Genomic DNA, 16610 nt, shown 5'->3' with positions numbered 1-16610 from the left:
CTCTTTCTTTGCCAGTTTGATATGACACAAGTCTGTTGGCTGTCAGATGCTGACAAAAATTTCACAGGTTGCTGCCAAATGAGTTTGAATAGTGGAAAATAAAGGAGAATACTTTTGAACTAGCTGTTCTACAACAAGGTTTCTTTACTGAGATATGAATTCTCTTAAATAACAGACACATGAACAGTTCAAACATACCATTCTTCTCAAACAGCTATAGTGGTCTTCTGAAAGATCACTTATGTCAACTTAAAAGCAATAATCTTCCTTATCAATCTGAAAACTTTCAAGATCTCACTCTGTATGGCTGACAGTGCCATCCTGCAGCTAACAGCAAACCAGATTTATGCTCACCTCAGGCCCACAGCCAGCATAGGTTCCAAAAGCTCTTTGATGTCCTGCTGGATACTGGGTCCCATGGCTCGTGCCAGCATACTAATGCAGGTGAAGACTGTGGCATCAACCTGCACAGACTTCTGTCTCCTGGAAAAGGACCACAAAATTATAAGGAGCTGCTATTTTCCAAACATCTTCCTCATCCTCCTTCTGTGTTATCATTCTTACAGAAACACTTCTGATTTTAATTGAAGAATTTGATCTCACATTACAAAAATTATATAAAGAGCAAGTGTTTCCATTTCTTCCTCCAACTTCCACACACTTACTTGTGGGCAAAGTCCTTTGGGGGAAGAGCTGCTTTTATGATTTCAAGGACTTTTGGTAGGTAAGCTTGAAACTCAGACCTCACTGCCACAGAAAGCAAACCCAGGGCCTGGAAGGCTGCTGTTCGCTCCTTCTCCTTCTTCACACAACTGAGAACATGATTCATGGTGTCTGGAAGATACTGATCAGCTGCCCACAAGAGAAAACAATACAGATATTAGAATTCATTTAGGTTTATACAGCTGCATAACATTTCCAACTAAATCTTTACAAGTGTAAAACTAGAAAACAGACACAGTAATATTAAATTTGTTGATATGATCAGTGGCAAACATGTCACCATATAATAAATATTTCATACTACAGAAGGCTTTGTTTTTAAAAAGAAAAATCACCAGAATAAAAGAGCTATAAAACATCCCCACTGCAACAGGTTTTATACACATATAAGATCCAAGCATCTTGGTTTCATAGTGATTGATTGGAAATTTGGAATAATTAAGGCAAAAATTGTTACAACCAACCAAGACCAGCTTGGTGACTTGCCTCCAACTCTGATACTCTCCTAAACTTGCTTCATAAATCAACTAAACTGCTTTAAAGCTGGCAGGTATTTCCTAGCACATGCAACAGAGAAAAAGGAAGAGAACTGTAATAATATTTGGCATATACTGAGTCAGAAAATGAGAGAATTCTCCTCTAAGTCTGACATATTGAGGAGAAAACAGAAAAAGGAGGTTTTTATGTCTTATGGTATTGATCATCAAATTCTGAAAATAGACTTCTTCATCAGAGCAACGTTTTGGCATCAGCTATCAAGTCACACTTATGCAGAACATTCCCCAAGAGGAATGCACTCATCAGACAAGCACCACATTTGGTGTGCTGCACAAATTCATCTGGACCAGAGATCTGGATAACTTCCAGCCCAAACTCAGCAACATTTCTAACAGCCAAGCATTTGTCTTGTCACCTGTGAATGCTGAGGGACGGAAAGCGGCCAGTCGTGGGAGCAGATTGAGAACTGTCATCTGGATCAAAGAGTTTTTGCTGGTTCTGCACTTGAGAACCCACTGGCAGACCTGGAAGGAAATAGATTAGGCTTTAAGGGATGGCCATTGGCAGTAACACACAAATGTTTATTACCTGTGTGCTTTTAGGCATTCTACTGACATTCGGCTTCAGAGTCCCTCAAAGAAAAGGATAATCAAGACTGATTCCAAAGGAAATAAATAATTTCCCCCAAGACAGGCAGTTACAAAACCACAGTACATGTAAATATTGAGTTTTGAAGGTTCAGTTCAATACTAGCTGGTATTGCCTAAGTAAAAACACAGAGTGCAATTCCTCTGCAAGAACAGATGTTGAGAATGTTGGGAGACAAGCTGAAGAACAAATACATACTTGATCAAATTTCTCTTCCATCAGATCCCTGCAGCATCGACTTTCCACCAACGTAGATTTTACTGGGACAGGTGAGGTTGCAAAGCCCATAATTCCTTGGTGAGCACTGTACCCCAGGAGACCAGCCAAAGCATTTGACTGAGAGGGCTGAAGAGACTGAAAGCTTGTGAAGGGAGTGATGTGGCGAGGCTTGGTACTGAAGCCCATCAGGTCTTTGCAGTACTTGTCATGCACAAGCTGCTGCTGAGTGATCTCCTCCATCTCCTCTCTAAGGCGCTGCACAAAGCAGAGAAACATTAAAAAGTAATTAAGATACTCTTGTCACAGACATCTTTTATGAAAAATCCTTTCCTTAGGGTTTTTCCTCCTGAGGAGCTGAGAGGTCTCAGGAACAAAATGTAAACATTGATTATCTGCTGCTGTGGAATGCAACAGGTGCATCTGTGATTGGCCCATGTTGGTTGTTTTTAATTAATAGCCAATCACAGTCAGCTGGCTCAGACAGAGAGTCCAAGACACCAACCTTTGTTATCATTATTTCCTTTTCTATTCTTAGCCAGCCTTCTGATGAAATCCTGTCTTCTATTCTTTTAGTATAGTTTTAATATGATATATATAATAAAATAATAAATCAATCCATCTGAAACATGGAGTCAGAGCCCTGTCTCTTCCCTCAACCTCAGACCCCTGTGAACACTGTCACATACTCTCAGTACAGTATTACCCAAATCTCCTGAATAGCACCCTGTATAATCAATATTCAAATGACTGTAAAACATCAACTGAGTAAAATCCAGCAAAAGTATTTGAGTGTCTAACATGCAAGAGACTCCTCATTCCACAGAAAAAATATTTTTCATTGTATTTAATCAAGTTAATAGACTTTCCATTGGAGCTTATTAACTCCTCAGCCCAAACTTGTCCCTTTTATTTCTCTAACACACCTTAATGCTCGACTCCATGTTCAGATTTTTCCACCCAACAACCCCATTGCAACACTATGGGATATTTGCACAGCCTGCAGAGTTGCTATGCACTCTCAATCAATGCCCCTAATCACTCCTTTGCTCACCTCTCCCTCCATACTGCTGATTCTCACTAGCTCATTGAGGATCAGTAAGGCACCGTGGATTCGGTCATCACGATTCATTCCTTTCTCTTTGGCCAAAGTCTCATCAAAGCCCTTCTCAGCCTCTTCATATGTATGCTTGGGGGAAAAAAATAATAATCTCAGTGACAATGCAGAAACCAAGTCTGTGGAAATGAAGTAGTACTGCCAGTCAAGAGTTAGTGACATTCTGCATTTTCCAAGAGTAGCCACAAACCTCAATTGAGTAATAAAAGAAGTATAACACAATAAAATTCTGATTTACCCAAAAGTTGTGGACTCTGCTGCAGAGCATTTTCAGCAGCACTAATCAAACAGCATGGTATCAGCTTCATCACTGTCTGCAGTACTTATTTGATTACAAGAAATCCAAATTCATAACATCTGACTGCACTGCCTAAAACTTACTTGATATCACCAAGCTTGAATTCATGTGACAATGGCAGCAAAGGTTCAGCCAAAAGAATTCTTATCTTTCACACTTATGTTTTATCTACACTAATAAAACCCTCTACTAGTAAGAGATGACACTAGATAATTGCATGGCTATAAAACTAGGTCAAGTTCCACTGCTGAAGATGAGGTGCAGAAAGAACAATGTAATCTTGAAGGAGTTAAATCTTGCTTATTTTTGCAGCAGTAAGCTAAAGGAGCTACTCACTTTAGAAGCCATTATATTTTCAACCCTTTCATGGAGAGGCAGTTTTTTAACTGATAAAGGTGACAGGTTCTTAGCTTAGCCAGCTCTTCTGAAAACTGGCATTTCAACAAGGGGCTGCTTGAACACAAAGTTATTTTCTTACTCTGTACCACTGGGGTTTCTGCATCTCTTTTGGCTCCCGTTGTGTGGTGAGGATAAGGCAGGCTCTTAAGGCAGAGACAGCTCCCTCTCGGATGGCCTGCTTGGGATCCCACACAGCCACAAAGATATTGTCAAAGAATGGCTGCACTTGCTGGAAGAAGAAGGTGGGCACGCTGATGGCCAGCTCCCGCAGGACAAGGACCTGCACGGGGGGAGGGAAACAGTAACAATCTGAAAGATGAGCACACAAACCTCATAACTTTTACAGTGCAGTACCATTTGTTTAGACTGTGGATGTCTGTGAGCTTTTCCATCCCCACACTGACATAACAGTGTCATGCTCTTCATTAATCACTGGGTTAATGGAGAAGCAATGAAGCAGCACTCTGTCTGCCATGAGGGCATTACAGATTCTCAAACACGGACTGGCAACCATTCCCACCCTGACCAAGGCTTTTCTGCAGATTTCTGTGCATGTTTCCTACCACTGTTCACTAACCCCAACTATTTGATGACAACAAAAAAGGCATCACTTACAGCTGCATGTCTACGACCTTCATTCCTGTCAGCTCCCAGCCACTCCAGAGCTCGTTTCACCTCAAACTCCACATACTCAGCTGTGAAGGTGTCACCAGCCATTGCAAGCCTCCCAATAGCCTTGGAAGCCATCTCCATCACAACAGGGTCATTGGATGGCAGGAGGTTCCTCAGGTAGTTGGCAAACCTGCCGATACGGGTGGCATTACCTCCTTCAACACCGATAAGACTCGCTGCAGAGAAAGGGAGCAACGCTGCAGTTTGCATGTGCTGCAGTTCTCCCCAAGAGTCACTGAGGCAGACAGTGGGTAATCCCTGGATGACTGCTAGTATTCCTTAAAGACTCCCATTAAGCCCCCCTAAATTGCAAATCCACACAAAAAATAAAAAAAAAAAATCAAGCACAGGAAAGGGCCACCATTTGTAAAAACCGGAACTTTTTAAGTGAGTGGAAAAATGCACCTGGTAGCCTCATAAATTTCACAATTTTTAGTTTTAGAAGAGGAAAAATTAATTCACCCTGGGATCACAGAACTGTTCCTAATAGAAAGACATCCATCTGCATGCAACTGCTGTAGCTAGTCCACCTCACAAGAAAAGTCAAAGACTGAACACCCAAGGAAATGCTCTGTTCCTCAGTCCCAGAGACTGTCTCTCCTGGAGAGGGTGGAGGCAATTCATCAAACACCAGCATGGCAGAAGCTTTCACTGCCAGTGCCTGGGCTGTATCTGTTTTGTAGATAAAGTGTCCAAGGTTGCCAAACTGGCACCTTTCACTAAATTCACAAAACAACTTGAATGTGATACTGTCAGCTTAAGAACTGATGTTATCAATAAAGATTCCTCTAAGGGATTTACACTGCCTTCAAACACATTGGGACTGGATGATTCTGTCTAGGGCCTAAACCATAAACATCTCCTTGGCTATTTAAAAAGTAACTGCTACAATACAGGCTGCTTCCAAAGTATTTCTGCAAGCTGACTTCCCCAAGAGTGGGGATTCAGGCAGCTGTGAAATCTCAGAGCACACAGCCAGAGCCACTAATGGAGAGGCTGATCAGAATCAAAGCAGAAGCTCTGTGAGCCCCTCTTGGGGATGGAAGTTGACAGGGAAATTTAAATAACAAGAATCTCTCCAGATGGAAGAGAGTTGAGAAAGTCAGCCTACCATGAAACATATAAAGGGGCAGCACAAGGTGCTCTCAGCTGAGCTCCAGAACAGAATTTTCATGTGCTCAGCATTCACAATTGATGCTCAACTCCCAGAAGAGCTCAGGGCCCATTAAGTACCAGGTTCTCAGCCACTCTCAGTAGCTCCCATGCTGACACTTCACACAGATTTTCAGAGCCAGCAACCAGAACACACCCAGTATCCTGAGCTGTCAGACATCAGGCCCCAACCATAAAAGCTCATTCCTTTTGAAAATCTTTCCTTAAAGTTAGCTGCATGAAGAGAAAACTCAGCAGAAGCATTATGCACTTTCGCTTACCTATAGCCAGAATGCCACCCTTCCTTTCATTTGCATCAGAGCTGGAGACCAGCTCAAATATGTGATGGTTCAGCTGATCATAAAACCTGGTGGATTCTTCCTGACTCATCTGTAAAAGCAAAAAGTTCAAATCAGCTTTCAGCATTCTCTCTCTCCCCTCTGCTCCAAAACCTCCATAAAGACAATGCTTCTTATGCCACTTAAAGAGAAAGAAATTAAATCAAAATACATTGCAAGCTCAAAATAATTTCTCTTATTTGTGAGCTATATGCAGCAAGTTTACTTATTCTGGTACACCTTTTGTGTCACCAACTTGCTCACCTCTCCTCCATGCCAGGGGGCAGAGATAAACTCTCTGTGTGCCCCATCTCCTCATTCCAAAAATCTCCATTTCCAAGGTAGCCACCCCATTCCTCTCCAGAAGGACAAATAATTCCACTTGCAGCACCCACCTCACGCAGCTCCATGGTGACATAATGCTGCAGGTCCTTGGCAGCTTTGGCCCTTGTCTCCTCGCTGCGACTCTTCAAGCCATTGGCAAATTGTTGGAGGATGGACACAGTACCCGACATGGTGGCACTGTGCTGGGGCTCAGGGGCATCAAGTCCTGTAAATTCTTCAGAGAGACACATTTCTTACTGCTTGAGTTGAAATCTCTGAGCTTCTTTCTTAAGGCTGTCCCTCCTGACAGTTCTCAAAATACCCGTAAAGATGCTGTGTTGGTAACTATAAAATTAAAAGTAATGACTGTATTCCTTAGGCATTACGCTCCATGATAAAAGTGTATCATTCCATATCATAACTCCCAGCCCTCCCTCTAGCTCCTCAAATACCAAAATACATCACAGTAGGTGATCTAATCCTAAGTCAAGGGTAATGCAACAGTTGAAAACCAGCAGGGTGAAATTAGGGTTTGTAATCACCTATAATAAGTAAGCACAACCATTCCCAGGATTATATCACTATCATATGCCCTCCCTGAACACTTCCATCCAAGTTTCTTCTCAGAAACCTCAGTGTGACACCAACACAAGAAAAGCTCAGCACTGGCAAGTGTTACATCCTCCAGCAGATATTTAGAGATGGGAAGTCCAGTTATAGCAACACCAATCATTGCAACACGGGGGTTCCTAGCACAACACATAAACAAACTTTCTCAGCAGCCTTTCTTTATATCAAAAACATTTCAGACGCTTGACGCTCCCCCCCACTCCCCGATATTCAGATTATATAAGACCAAAGCAAGCACTAACACCAGAACTTCAACTGTTTCTCCCCAAATATTCCACAAGCGGATTCACAGCCGTCCAGCGGGACCATGGGCGAGCTGGCGGCTGGCAGGAGCCCAGCAGAGGCTCCCCGGATCAAAGAGCAGCTGGGGGATCGCTGCCGCCCATCAACCCAGCCCGGGGGCAGTTCCTGGGAGTCCCTCAGGGCCACAGAGCGCAGCGGGCGGGACGCGGCAGGCCCGAGTGCGGGGGGAGCCCCGCAGGCCGAGCGTGAGGGAGGGGTGAGGCGGGGCGAGGCGGGCACGGCCGCGCGGCCGGGAGCTCGGGCAGGGCGGGGAGCGGGAGGTGAGGGGAAGGGGAGCCGATGATGATGAGAGGCACCGCCGCCCTCACTCACCCGCCGCCGCCTCCCCTACTCCGGGCCCCGGGCCCCCTGCCTGCCCCGCCGCCGCGCCTGCAGCGCCGGCGAGCCGCGGCTGGCCAATGGGATCTCGGGAATGCAGTGATCGGCATCACATCTGACCAATAGGAAAAGGGAAAGGGGGAAGAAGACCTGGAAGCTCCGCCCCTTCCCCAAGGAACCGCAAGGACAGTCGGGTTTTGACCAATCATCAAGGCAGTAGTGACTGAGTGGCAGCGCATTTGACCAATAGAATGGCTGGGTTTACTCAGTAGGCCCACCCTCCCGATGCCGGCTTCCGCCCTTCCGTGAGGTGCCGGCTATGGCCGGGCTGCAGCTTGGGTATAGGGTAGAACAAGCGGCTTTGCTTGAGCTGGGCACTGTTCCGCGTGACATCCTGGTCTCTAAACCGGAGAGACATGGATTTGATGGATAGACTATTCGTTGGATAAAGAACTGGCTGGATAGCCGCACGTAAAGAGTTGCGGTCAGCGGCGCATTGTCCGCATCGAGACCAGGGACAAGCAGTGTCCCTCGGGGGTGGTACTGGGGCTGACAGTATTCATCAACTTTGTCGGCGACAGTGGGATTGAGGCACTCTCAGCAAGTGACACCGAGCTGTGTGGTGCTGTTGTGGAAGAAGAGACGGTTGTGTGGAGATCTCAGAGCAGCCTCTGGAGGGACATACAAGGAGGGACTCTTAACCAGGAACAAGGGGGAATGGGTTCAGACTAGAAGAGAAGAAATGCAGGAAAATGTTTGGGGAGATCCTGGCATAAGTTGCCCAGAGAAGCTGTGGCTGCCCTATCCACGGAAGTGTCCAAGGCCATGTGGGAGCAGCCTGGGCCAGCGGAAGGTGTTCCTGACATGACAGGGGTGACACGAGAGGAGCTTTAAGGCTTTAAGTTCCTTCCCAGCAGAAGCCATGCTACGGTGTGAGCCCTGCGCATGCGCACAGGCAGCAAGGCGCCGCCGTGCCCGGTGTGCTCCGCTGAAATGTGTCCGGCCGTGCCCATGACAGCGGCCATGGCTGACACGGCTGTGTCTGCGCCAGATTTCGGGCGCTCCGTGGCGGCTCTGACATGAATCGTGGTGCTGCCGCGTGCTGCGGGGTGAGCCCGTCGCCGCCGCGCATGACGCCGTGCGCCGCTTCGTTTTCCTTTTAATTTGTCCGCCGGGGCGGTGCCGGCAGGTGCGGAACTCTTCGCACACGGCCGCGGGGGTGGCGGGGCCGGGCAGGCTGGCGGTCTCGCAGGGCGGGTAATGGCGGCGCCCTGGCGTCTCCCTCAGGCCGCCATAGCGGCGGCGCCCCCAGCTCCCCCCGGGCCCCGCTAACGCGCGGCCCTTCCCCTTCCAGGTGCTGCTGCTGCGAGACGGCGGGGCGAGCATGGGACCGGCAGAGCTGGTGCAGAAGATCAGTATCAGCGCCGAGAGCCCCCGCGGGAGCGAGAGCGGCGGCGCGGCCTTGGCGGGCGCGGACGGGGCCGCCGGCGGCAGCTGGAGACACAAGTGCGCGGCCTATGTGCTGGCGCTCCGGCCGTGGAGCTTCAGCGCCTCGCTCACCCCTGTGGCGCTGGGCAGCGCCCTGGCGTACCGGGCTGAGGGAGCGCTGGACCCGGGGCTGCTGCTGGGCAGCGCCGTGACCGTGCTGGCCGTGCACGGAGCCGGTAATCTGGTAAATACCTACTATGACTTCTCCAAAGGCATCGATCACAAGAAGAGTGATGACAGGACGTTGGTGGACCAGATTTTGGAGCCGCAGGATGTAGTGCGGTTTGGAGTCTTTCTCTACACCGTGGGCTGTGTCTGCGCTGCTGGGCTCTACGCGGTCTCGACGCTCAAGCTGGAGCACCTGGCCCTGATTTACTTTGGAGGACTTTCCAGCTCCTTCCTTTATACCGGAGGTGAGTGCTGCACCCTGCTTCTTGTGAATCTGAATGTAGAAGTGATAGAATCAGCTGAATGGTCAAGATGTTTCTAGAAGACACACGTGATCTGTCTAATGGAATAAAATATTTGTGGTATTTCCTGAAGTGCTGGTATGTAAACTTGTATTCTTTACAATTGAATGTTGTGGGAAGAGTTATACCAAGATCTTCAGTTGCATCGTGGTGTTGAGGCATTATTGTTTAGATATATGGATTTAGATGCTTTTCAGAACTGTTGCTGAATCTTTTTGTGAAGTTTATCTCATGTCCTTTAGCAGTGTAGCTAATGGCACATTTTCTTTCCTTTGGTGGGAATGTTACTTTGCTTTGTTATTCTTTAGATGGAGCTTCACTGTGAATGCTTTATAGTACAGTTTGGGATTTTTCTTAATAAGACAAGGATATTTCAGTGCCATCCTGTGTTGGATAGATACAAACATCATTAGTAGGAGAAGGAAAAGCAACTCAGTTTCTAACTGTCAGACTTTCAGTTATGTGCATTTCCCTGAAAGCATCTTGCCAGTTTTGCACTTCATTCTGAGCATTTTCTGTATTTCTTCAGGATCAGGTTCTAGTGTGCATCATCACACTAAAAAGTACCTTATTTCTAAAGGTTTCTGCAGAGACAGGTATTTCTAGGTGGGTATTGAAACCTGGCCTATTGTATTTGCTGGGAAACCCAGATGAAGACAGGAATGATGGATCTGACTCCATGTTCTCAGAAGGCTAATTTATTACTTTATAATTCTATATTATACTTAAGAATACAGAAAGGATACTTTAAGGTTCTTCCTAACTAAGGATACTTACTGAATGCTAAAAAGATAATAATGAAAACTTGTGACTCTTTCCAGAGTCCTGACACAGCTTGGCTGTAATGGGCCAAAGAGTCAAAACAACACCAAAATCCAATGAAACAATCACCTGTGGGTAAACAATCTCCAAACACATTCCACACTGGAGAAGCAAATGAAATAAGGATTGAGGATTCTCAGCTTCCCAGGAGAAAAATCCTGGGCAAATGGATTTTTTTTCAGACAATGTGAATGCCACAGTGGCCCTCAGTTTTTGTTACATTGTTTGTCTGGAGAAATTCTTATCTTAGAAATAACATGTTTCTTGTCCATAGCTACATGTGTTTTGGTTGTTTTGTAGTATTCCTATGGGAAAGGCTGAACTGTTATGTCTCCATTCTCTTCTGTCATTTGAATTATTCAACAATGCTTGATTTTATTCTTGTCTTGCCACAGGAATTGGATTTAAGTACGTTGCCCTTGGCGATGTGGTGATCCTGATCACCTTTGGGCCCCTGGCTGTGGAGTTTGCCCACGCAGTGCAGGTGGGTTACCTGTCCCTGACCCCCCTGCTCTACGCTGTCCCCCTGGCCCTCAGCACCGAGGCCATCCTGCACAGCAACAACACCCGGGACATGGAGTCAGACCGGCAGGCTGGGATTGTCACCTTGGCCATCCTCATCGGCCCCACCTTCTCCTACATGCTCTACACTGTGCTGCTCTTCCTGCCCTACCTGATTTTCTGTGTGCTGGCCACACGTTACACCATCAGCATGGCGCTGCCCCTGCTCACCATCCCCATGGCATTCTCACTGGAGAGACAGTTCCGCAGCCAGAACTTCAACAAAATTCCTCAGAGGACAGCCAAACTCAATCTGCTGCTGGGCCTTTTCTATGTTTTTGGCATTACATTGGCACCAGCTGGTGCTCTGCCCAAACTGTGAAAAGAGCTGTAGGGTGAAGCTTCATAATTCACTCTTCATGCCAATTAACATGGATGTTATGAATAAATGGCTCATTATGCACTGTGAGAAGAATGGAAAGACCACCTTGCACTGTTGGTAGTGAATGTTATGATTTCTGGTCTCGGATAGCTTATACAACACAGCTTATACTGTCAAAAAAGTGATTTATCAGTTCTGTAGAAGGGGAGAACTGTGTGGTTTTGCTTTGAGGAACAAGGTGACATAAAGTCGAGGAAATGTTTAAAGAACCTCATCCTTTTGCTGCCTAACTTTGTCACTGTCAGTTCAATGAGAGATAGACCCTCAAATCACACTCCCCATTCACTTCACAAGCACAATGATTCCTCTTATAACTTTTATTTTTATAGTGGTGAAGGAGCCCAGTGGGTCCCATATGGGAATCAGAAAACACTGCCAAATGTTTAGTATCACAATGTAGGTGCCATTAATTCACTCTCTTGTAAGTGTATTTCATCCTTATCTGTAGTATGTTTTAAGTTTTGTTTTGCTTTTCCTAGCCAAATTTTGAGCTTTTATTTCCAAGCCCCCTGAAATGCACTAGATATTGATTCATGAACTATTGCTTCTTCTTGTCCCATAAAGTCTAGAAATGTCAGAGTTATAAATCTCTGTGGGTTGTAGTGCTAAAATGGAGCACAAATAGCCCTCTGCACAAACTTTAGGCCAAAACCAGTAAATCTGTATTCTGCTACAAAAGCTGAAGCTGTAAATGCAAACCATGCAACTGGAAAGCCCTTAATGGGTACAAAACCAAATGGTTTCCATTTTTGTATTTGCTTAGAATTTACTTTCTGTAATGGCAAGTTTTGAGTTAGGAGGAGCTGACAGAGTGCCAAATTTCTCTGAGTAGCTATGGATTAATGGATACATAGGTGGAAAAAATTCCTGATGTTAAAATAGCTTTTTTTTTCCCAATTTGTTTTTCTCTGTTTATTTAGAGTATTATTCATAGTCTTGTTATAAGAAGCCCGGTTCACCAAAGAAGAAAGATATATTGTTAGAAAAAACAAATCTGGATTATTGCATTGGCTCTGCATAAAAATTAGGACTGGAAACTGGAATAAACCAATTTTGTTAACAAGATTTTCCTAATGGAGTCCAGAGTTTGTGTCACTGAATCACAGTTAAGTGATCTCTGAAGGGAAGTTCCCCACTCTATACCTTACAGCATTGCTCTGTTTTCTCCTGCAGATCTTGCCACTTGCTGTTCATGTGGCCCTTTGGAGAGCTGATTGTTTCAGCAGCTGTGTGAAAAACATGCCAAACACAATGGGGAAAGAAATATGTGCCTTCCAGTGCAAAGCTGGATTTGATCCACAACACATTACTTAGTGGCAACTGAATTCTCTTCTGAGTTATTTAGTACCTGTGCACAGATTTTCCTGAAAAGCTTCTTTGCAGGAGCTGTGATAAGCTCAGAGGGATTGACACAGGTGTTGAACTAGAGCTCCTGGTGCCAGCCACGGCCTTGCTTTTGAACAACTGTGTGAACCATTTTACACAGGAGCAATAAAATAGCAATAAACTCACATGGATCTGTCACAGGTGAGTTATGTCCTCATGGAGTAAATCTGAAAGAGCCAAGTGTGCCATCAGTGGGTTGTACTGGCAGCACTAAAGCTGAGTTGATGGTACCAGATTACATGGCACAGCTATTTAGAGATTCATCTTATGGCTTCATGTTATCCAGTGTTACCCAGCAGTTATACCTGAGCTGTAGTTAATGGGGAGGAGTCTTTGCAGGCCTATTTAATGAGCCACACTTTCATCTTTTATTTATTAAAATGAGCAGATGATCTCTCTAATCTGGCTAGGCACTGGACAAGAAGAGATGCACTTCAGCAGCTGCTTGCTACAGCAAAATACTTGTTAGGATTAAAAACACAAGGAGAAAATGCAAGAGTTCAGCTCAGATGGAGGGAGATATCCAGAAGGTTTGGAAACTATTCAATGCAGGTATACACAACAGTTTCTACTGTTGCTTCTTTGTGGACTTACAGAATAAAGAAGAACCAAGCTTCAATATCCATTTCACATTTCTGCAAACCAATAGCTTTTGTAGGGATAAGTAAGGGCTGAGCTGACAAATCTGTTAACCTTGCAATTGGGGATATTCAAGTTTATTGGGTTAATCCTGCCCTTTGTGGCAGCTGTGTGCTTCATTTTAGGATAGCTTGGTGTTTAATAGCTTTCCATTTCAAAGAATGGTTAGTTATCTTTACTTCTTTTACAAGAACTAAATTCCTTAAAGTAACTTGGCTTGTGTCTTTGATAACTGAAATTGTAATAATGGGAAGATCATTGGAGTATGTAACTCTTACTGTATCTTGACTGCCTATCTTGACTAGTAGGATACTTTCTACTTAGGGCTAGAAAGCACCAGTGCTTTTTGTTACTAAGATGAAACAGCTCATTATTACAGAAATATATGTGTGGAACACTTTCTGAGGTAGGGGGAATTAAAAGTATTTAATAGTAAAACTCAGATGAAAATTTGGTAATTTCTTACTAGCAGATGCTGGTTGCCTCCAATTCCCTCTCTTTGAAAACAGTATCATTCCAGGTTCTTGAGGATATTAGTAATAACTAACACATTCTTCACCATGGTTTTGATGAAGTCATTTAACTTCTCTGTGTCTCAGAAAACAGCTAATTTTTGCCTAACTTACAGGGTAGCTGAGCTGACATCATTGTCCTAAAGAGCTTTGAAAGTAAAAGTAAAAAGTTTTATCTCTGTGCTTTCCAAAAGGCTTGTTAGTACTAGAAAACATTTTAGATACAAACTAACATAAAGGGTGACTTAACAATTTAATTAGGCCAAAATAATCTTCATATATAATCAGTGAGTGGTAAGAGAGGTTCATTTATTGGTTTGCTTGGTGATGAAGATGCTGGGTCTCTTCCCCTACCTCACTTTTCCCTGTCCCATGCTACTTTCCCTGAATATAAACTTTAGAAACTTCTTTCAGGTCACTCTTGATGAGCTGTGTGATAAATGTGCGCTGGTACATGAACTGATCTGTAGCCCATCTGTTAATGTGTTCTAAAGCACTCCTGGCCTTTCTTCTTACCCAATAAACTGTCTGAATGTTACTCAGTTAATTATGCTATGTTTGATTCTTTTATATTATTCAACTTGTATTTTTGCACATGGATTAAAACATGGTCACAAAAGAAAGAAGGTCTTCATCTGTGTCTTGGTTTGGAAAGAGAGGTGTGTGCTGAGGAAGGCAGGAGCCTCCCCTAAAATAGAAAATGTAAACCCCCTCCAAATTGCTATAAATTTTAAATTAAGGGGCTCTCAGGCAAAGATATGGGAGCAGGAATAACAGTTCTTCATTAGGGAAGAAAACAAAAATAAAATAAACAATGCAGTGAAAGCAAACAACACTGGCAGAGTCAGAACCCAACCTGACACCCTGTGGGTCAGGCTGTTGGCAGCAGTGCCATTGGAATTGTGGCTCAGCCCTCCTGCAGTGTCAGGGCTGGCTCTGCTGGAGCAGGGATCCTGGAGAAAGGTGCAGTCTCTGCCTCTGAAGATCCAGGGGCAGAGGCAGCTGCTGTTCCTCTGGGAAATCCAGTGGAGAAGCTGTGCTGGTGTTCCAGAATGTCCAGATTATATCCAGGTAGGAATGCTTGGCTCCTCCCTCTGGGCTCACATCTCCCAGTGGGATGATGGCATTTTTATCAGCCATGCATTGACATTCAATAGCTGTTATCAGCAGATGTCTCCCTGAGGGAGGATTGGTTTGTGGAAGAAATAAAGAAAACTGCCCAACTAACAAGATAACTGCCCCACCTCTAACTGATGGCAAATAGAATACACAATGCCTTGCAATCTAGGACAATCTGCCATGTTTATAGTGGAAGTGCCTGAAAAATCATACTTTTTTTGGTGTAAAAGTCCTTTTATGAATCACATAGTCCTGTCCTTCCCTATCCCAAGGCAAACAGTTCTATAGCAGTGATCATTTCCTACTAATGGCAGGCTTAGAATAATTCTGGTATATTAATCAATGTGCAGGATTCTCTCTGATGCAGTTTTCTGTGCCATGTACTGTGCAGTATTTGTAAGGAGGTTTCAGCTGAACTTTTGTACCTTTAATAAAGATGAATTTTTTCATCCTCACCAGGATGGTCTGCCAGTTTTTATGCTATGGTCACTGCTCCATACAACTGTGACAGCATAATGCCTCCCCCACGTGTGTCATAAATGAGCTTGAAATTTTCCTGCCTTGGCCAGTGGCACACTGTGCTTCACAAACACATTTAGAGATTGTTATAAAGGATAAAATGCAAGATTGTATGACATCCAAATAAGGAAGCTTCAATTCAGAGTGTCTGCAGATGGCAGCATTGCTCCTCCATTGCTGCTGCAGAGCCTTTTCTCTACAGGAACCTGTGAGCTGTGTTGGCAAAGGATTTTTTAATGTTTGGTTGTATCTCATTGAGTCTCCTCTGATGTAAGGGAACTTGAAAGATAAGTGGCTGCAGATGAATTTCTGTTGTGCAGATTATGACTGGACAGATTCTCCTGGGCTAGGCAGGTACTGGCAGAAATGGGCATTTGAAGAAAGCCAGTCAACTCAAATTTTAAAGCCTTTGCTGATGGATTAATAAGCTTAATAAGGCTTAATACTCTTTCTGGTCAGATGAGGGCTGGGTTTTCAAAGGAGTGTGGGCAAGCTGTGTGTGAGGCTCAGTATACTTGTGGGTCACAGAATGCCATGTCTGCACACTTTATGAAAAGTACTTCTGTTCAGTCGATTGCTTTTAACACATCTTGAATCCCCAGTGAAAAATCTGAATATTTTATAGTGCTTTTAGTGAAATTAATGGCGTTGCCTAAAAATGTGTAAGTTTAATGAAGGTCAGCAGGGCTGGATTATTGCAGCTGTATGTCTAAAGGAAACGGGCTCATTGCTGGACAGAATCATGCCCATGTTTTATGGTCTGAAACAGGGTCTTTGTGCTTTTCTGAACACAGGGTAAGACTCAAAATGAACTAATTTGTCGTGAGATTTTTTTACACTGTCTTCTGATGATAACTCTTAATGCTGTCACTGTTTATTCTTGCTACATCTGAGGAAAACCTGTGTTCTAATCCAGATATTTCAGTGGCCATTTGTATTAATGACAAAAACTGGAAGGACCTAGTTAACCATTCCTTTGGGGTTAGCTGAGAGAGTGTGACTTGCTCCAACACTTACCTCACTGATCTGCAGGTCCATTCCCTCTGAAAGAAACCTGTGTTTGTGCATCCTTCCCA

At 44.5% G+C, this 16610-nt stretch overlaps 2 protein-coding genes across 2 annotated transcripts in view; one reads left to right on the top strand and one right to left on the bottom strand.

Moving 5' to 3' along the window:
• The window catches only part of MTOR (mechanistic target of rapamycin kinase), a 72660-nt gene extending 64982 nt beyond the window's left edge, over positions 1-7678 (bottom strand). The window contains exons 1-10 of the mRNA XM_059487418.1: positions 7631-7678; positions 6457-6620; positions 6005-6113; positions 4515-4747; positions 3979-4179; positions 3140-3274; positions 2068-2343; positions 1637-1745; positions 666-852; positions 355-483 (exon numbers count right to left, since the gene is read on the bottom strand). Of these exons, the coding sequence (XP_059343401.1) occupies positions 355-483; positions 666-852; positions 1637-1745; positions 2068-2343; positions 3140-3274; positions 3979-4179; positions 4515-4747; positions 6005-6113; positions 6457-6576 (1499 nt within the window). The 5' untranslated portion in view covers positions 6577-6620; positions 7631-7678. The remainder of the gene's footprint in view (positions 1-354; positions 484-665; positions 853-1636; positions 1746-2067; positions 2344-3139; positions 3275-3978; positions 4180-4514; positions 4748-6004; positions 6114-6456; positions 6621-7630) is intronic.
• A 1237-nt stretch (positions 7679-8915) lies between these two features.
• On the top strand, positions 8916-14522 carry UBIAD1 (UbiA prenyltransferase domain containing 1). Its single transcript, XM_059487497.1, has 2 exons — positions 8916-9537; positions 10812-14522. The coding sequence occupies exons 1-2, from the start codon at positions 9021-9023 to the stop codon at positions 11297-11299; spliced, it is 1005 nt and encodes a 334-aa protein (XP_059343480.1). The 5' UTR covers positions 8916-9020; the 3' UTR covers positions 11300-14522.
• The last annotated feature ends 2088 nt before the right edge of the window (positions 14523-16610 follow it).

This window comes from Ammospiza nelsoni, chromosome 22 (genome assembly GCF_027579445.1).
Source record: "Ammospiza nelsoni isolate bAmmNel1 chromosome 22, bAmmNel1.pri, whole genome shotgun sequence".
Taxonomy (NCBI): domain Eukaryota; kingdom Metazoa; phylum Chordata; class Aves; order Passeriformes; family Passerellidae; genus Ammospiza; species Ammospiza nelsoni.
This window is presented reverse-complemented; position numbering and strand designations above follow the sequence as displayed.

What these genes read in the sequence shown, in the direction of transcription:
- UBIAD1 (XM_059487497.1), top strand. Translation starts at nt 9,021, where the DNA reads ATGGGACCGGCAGAGCTGGTGCAGAAGATCAGTATCAGCGCCGAGAGC. An exon ending in CTCCTTCCTTTATACCGGAG is followed by an intron (nt 9,538 to 10,811) that starts GTGAGTGCTGCA and finishes GTCTTGCCACAG; the next exon opens with GAATTGGATTTAAGTACGTT.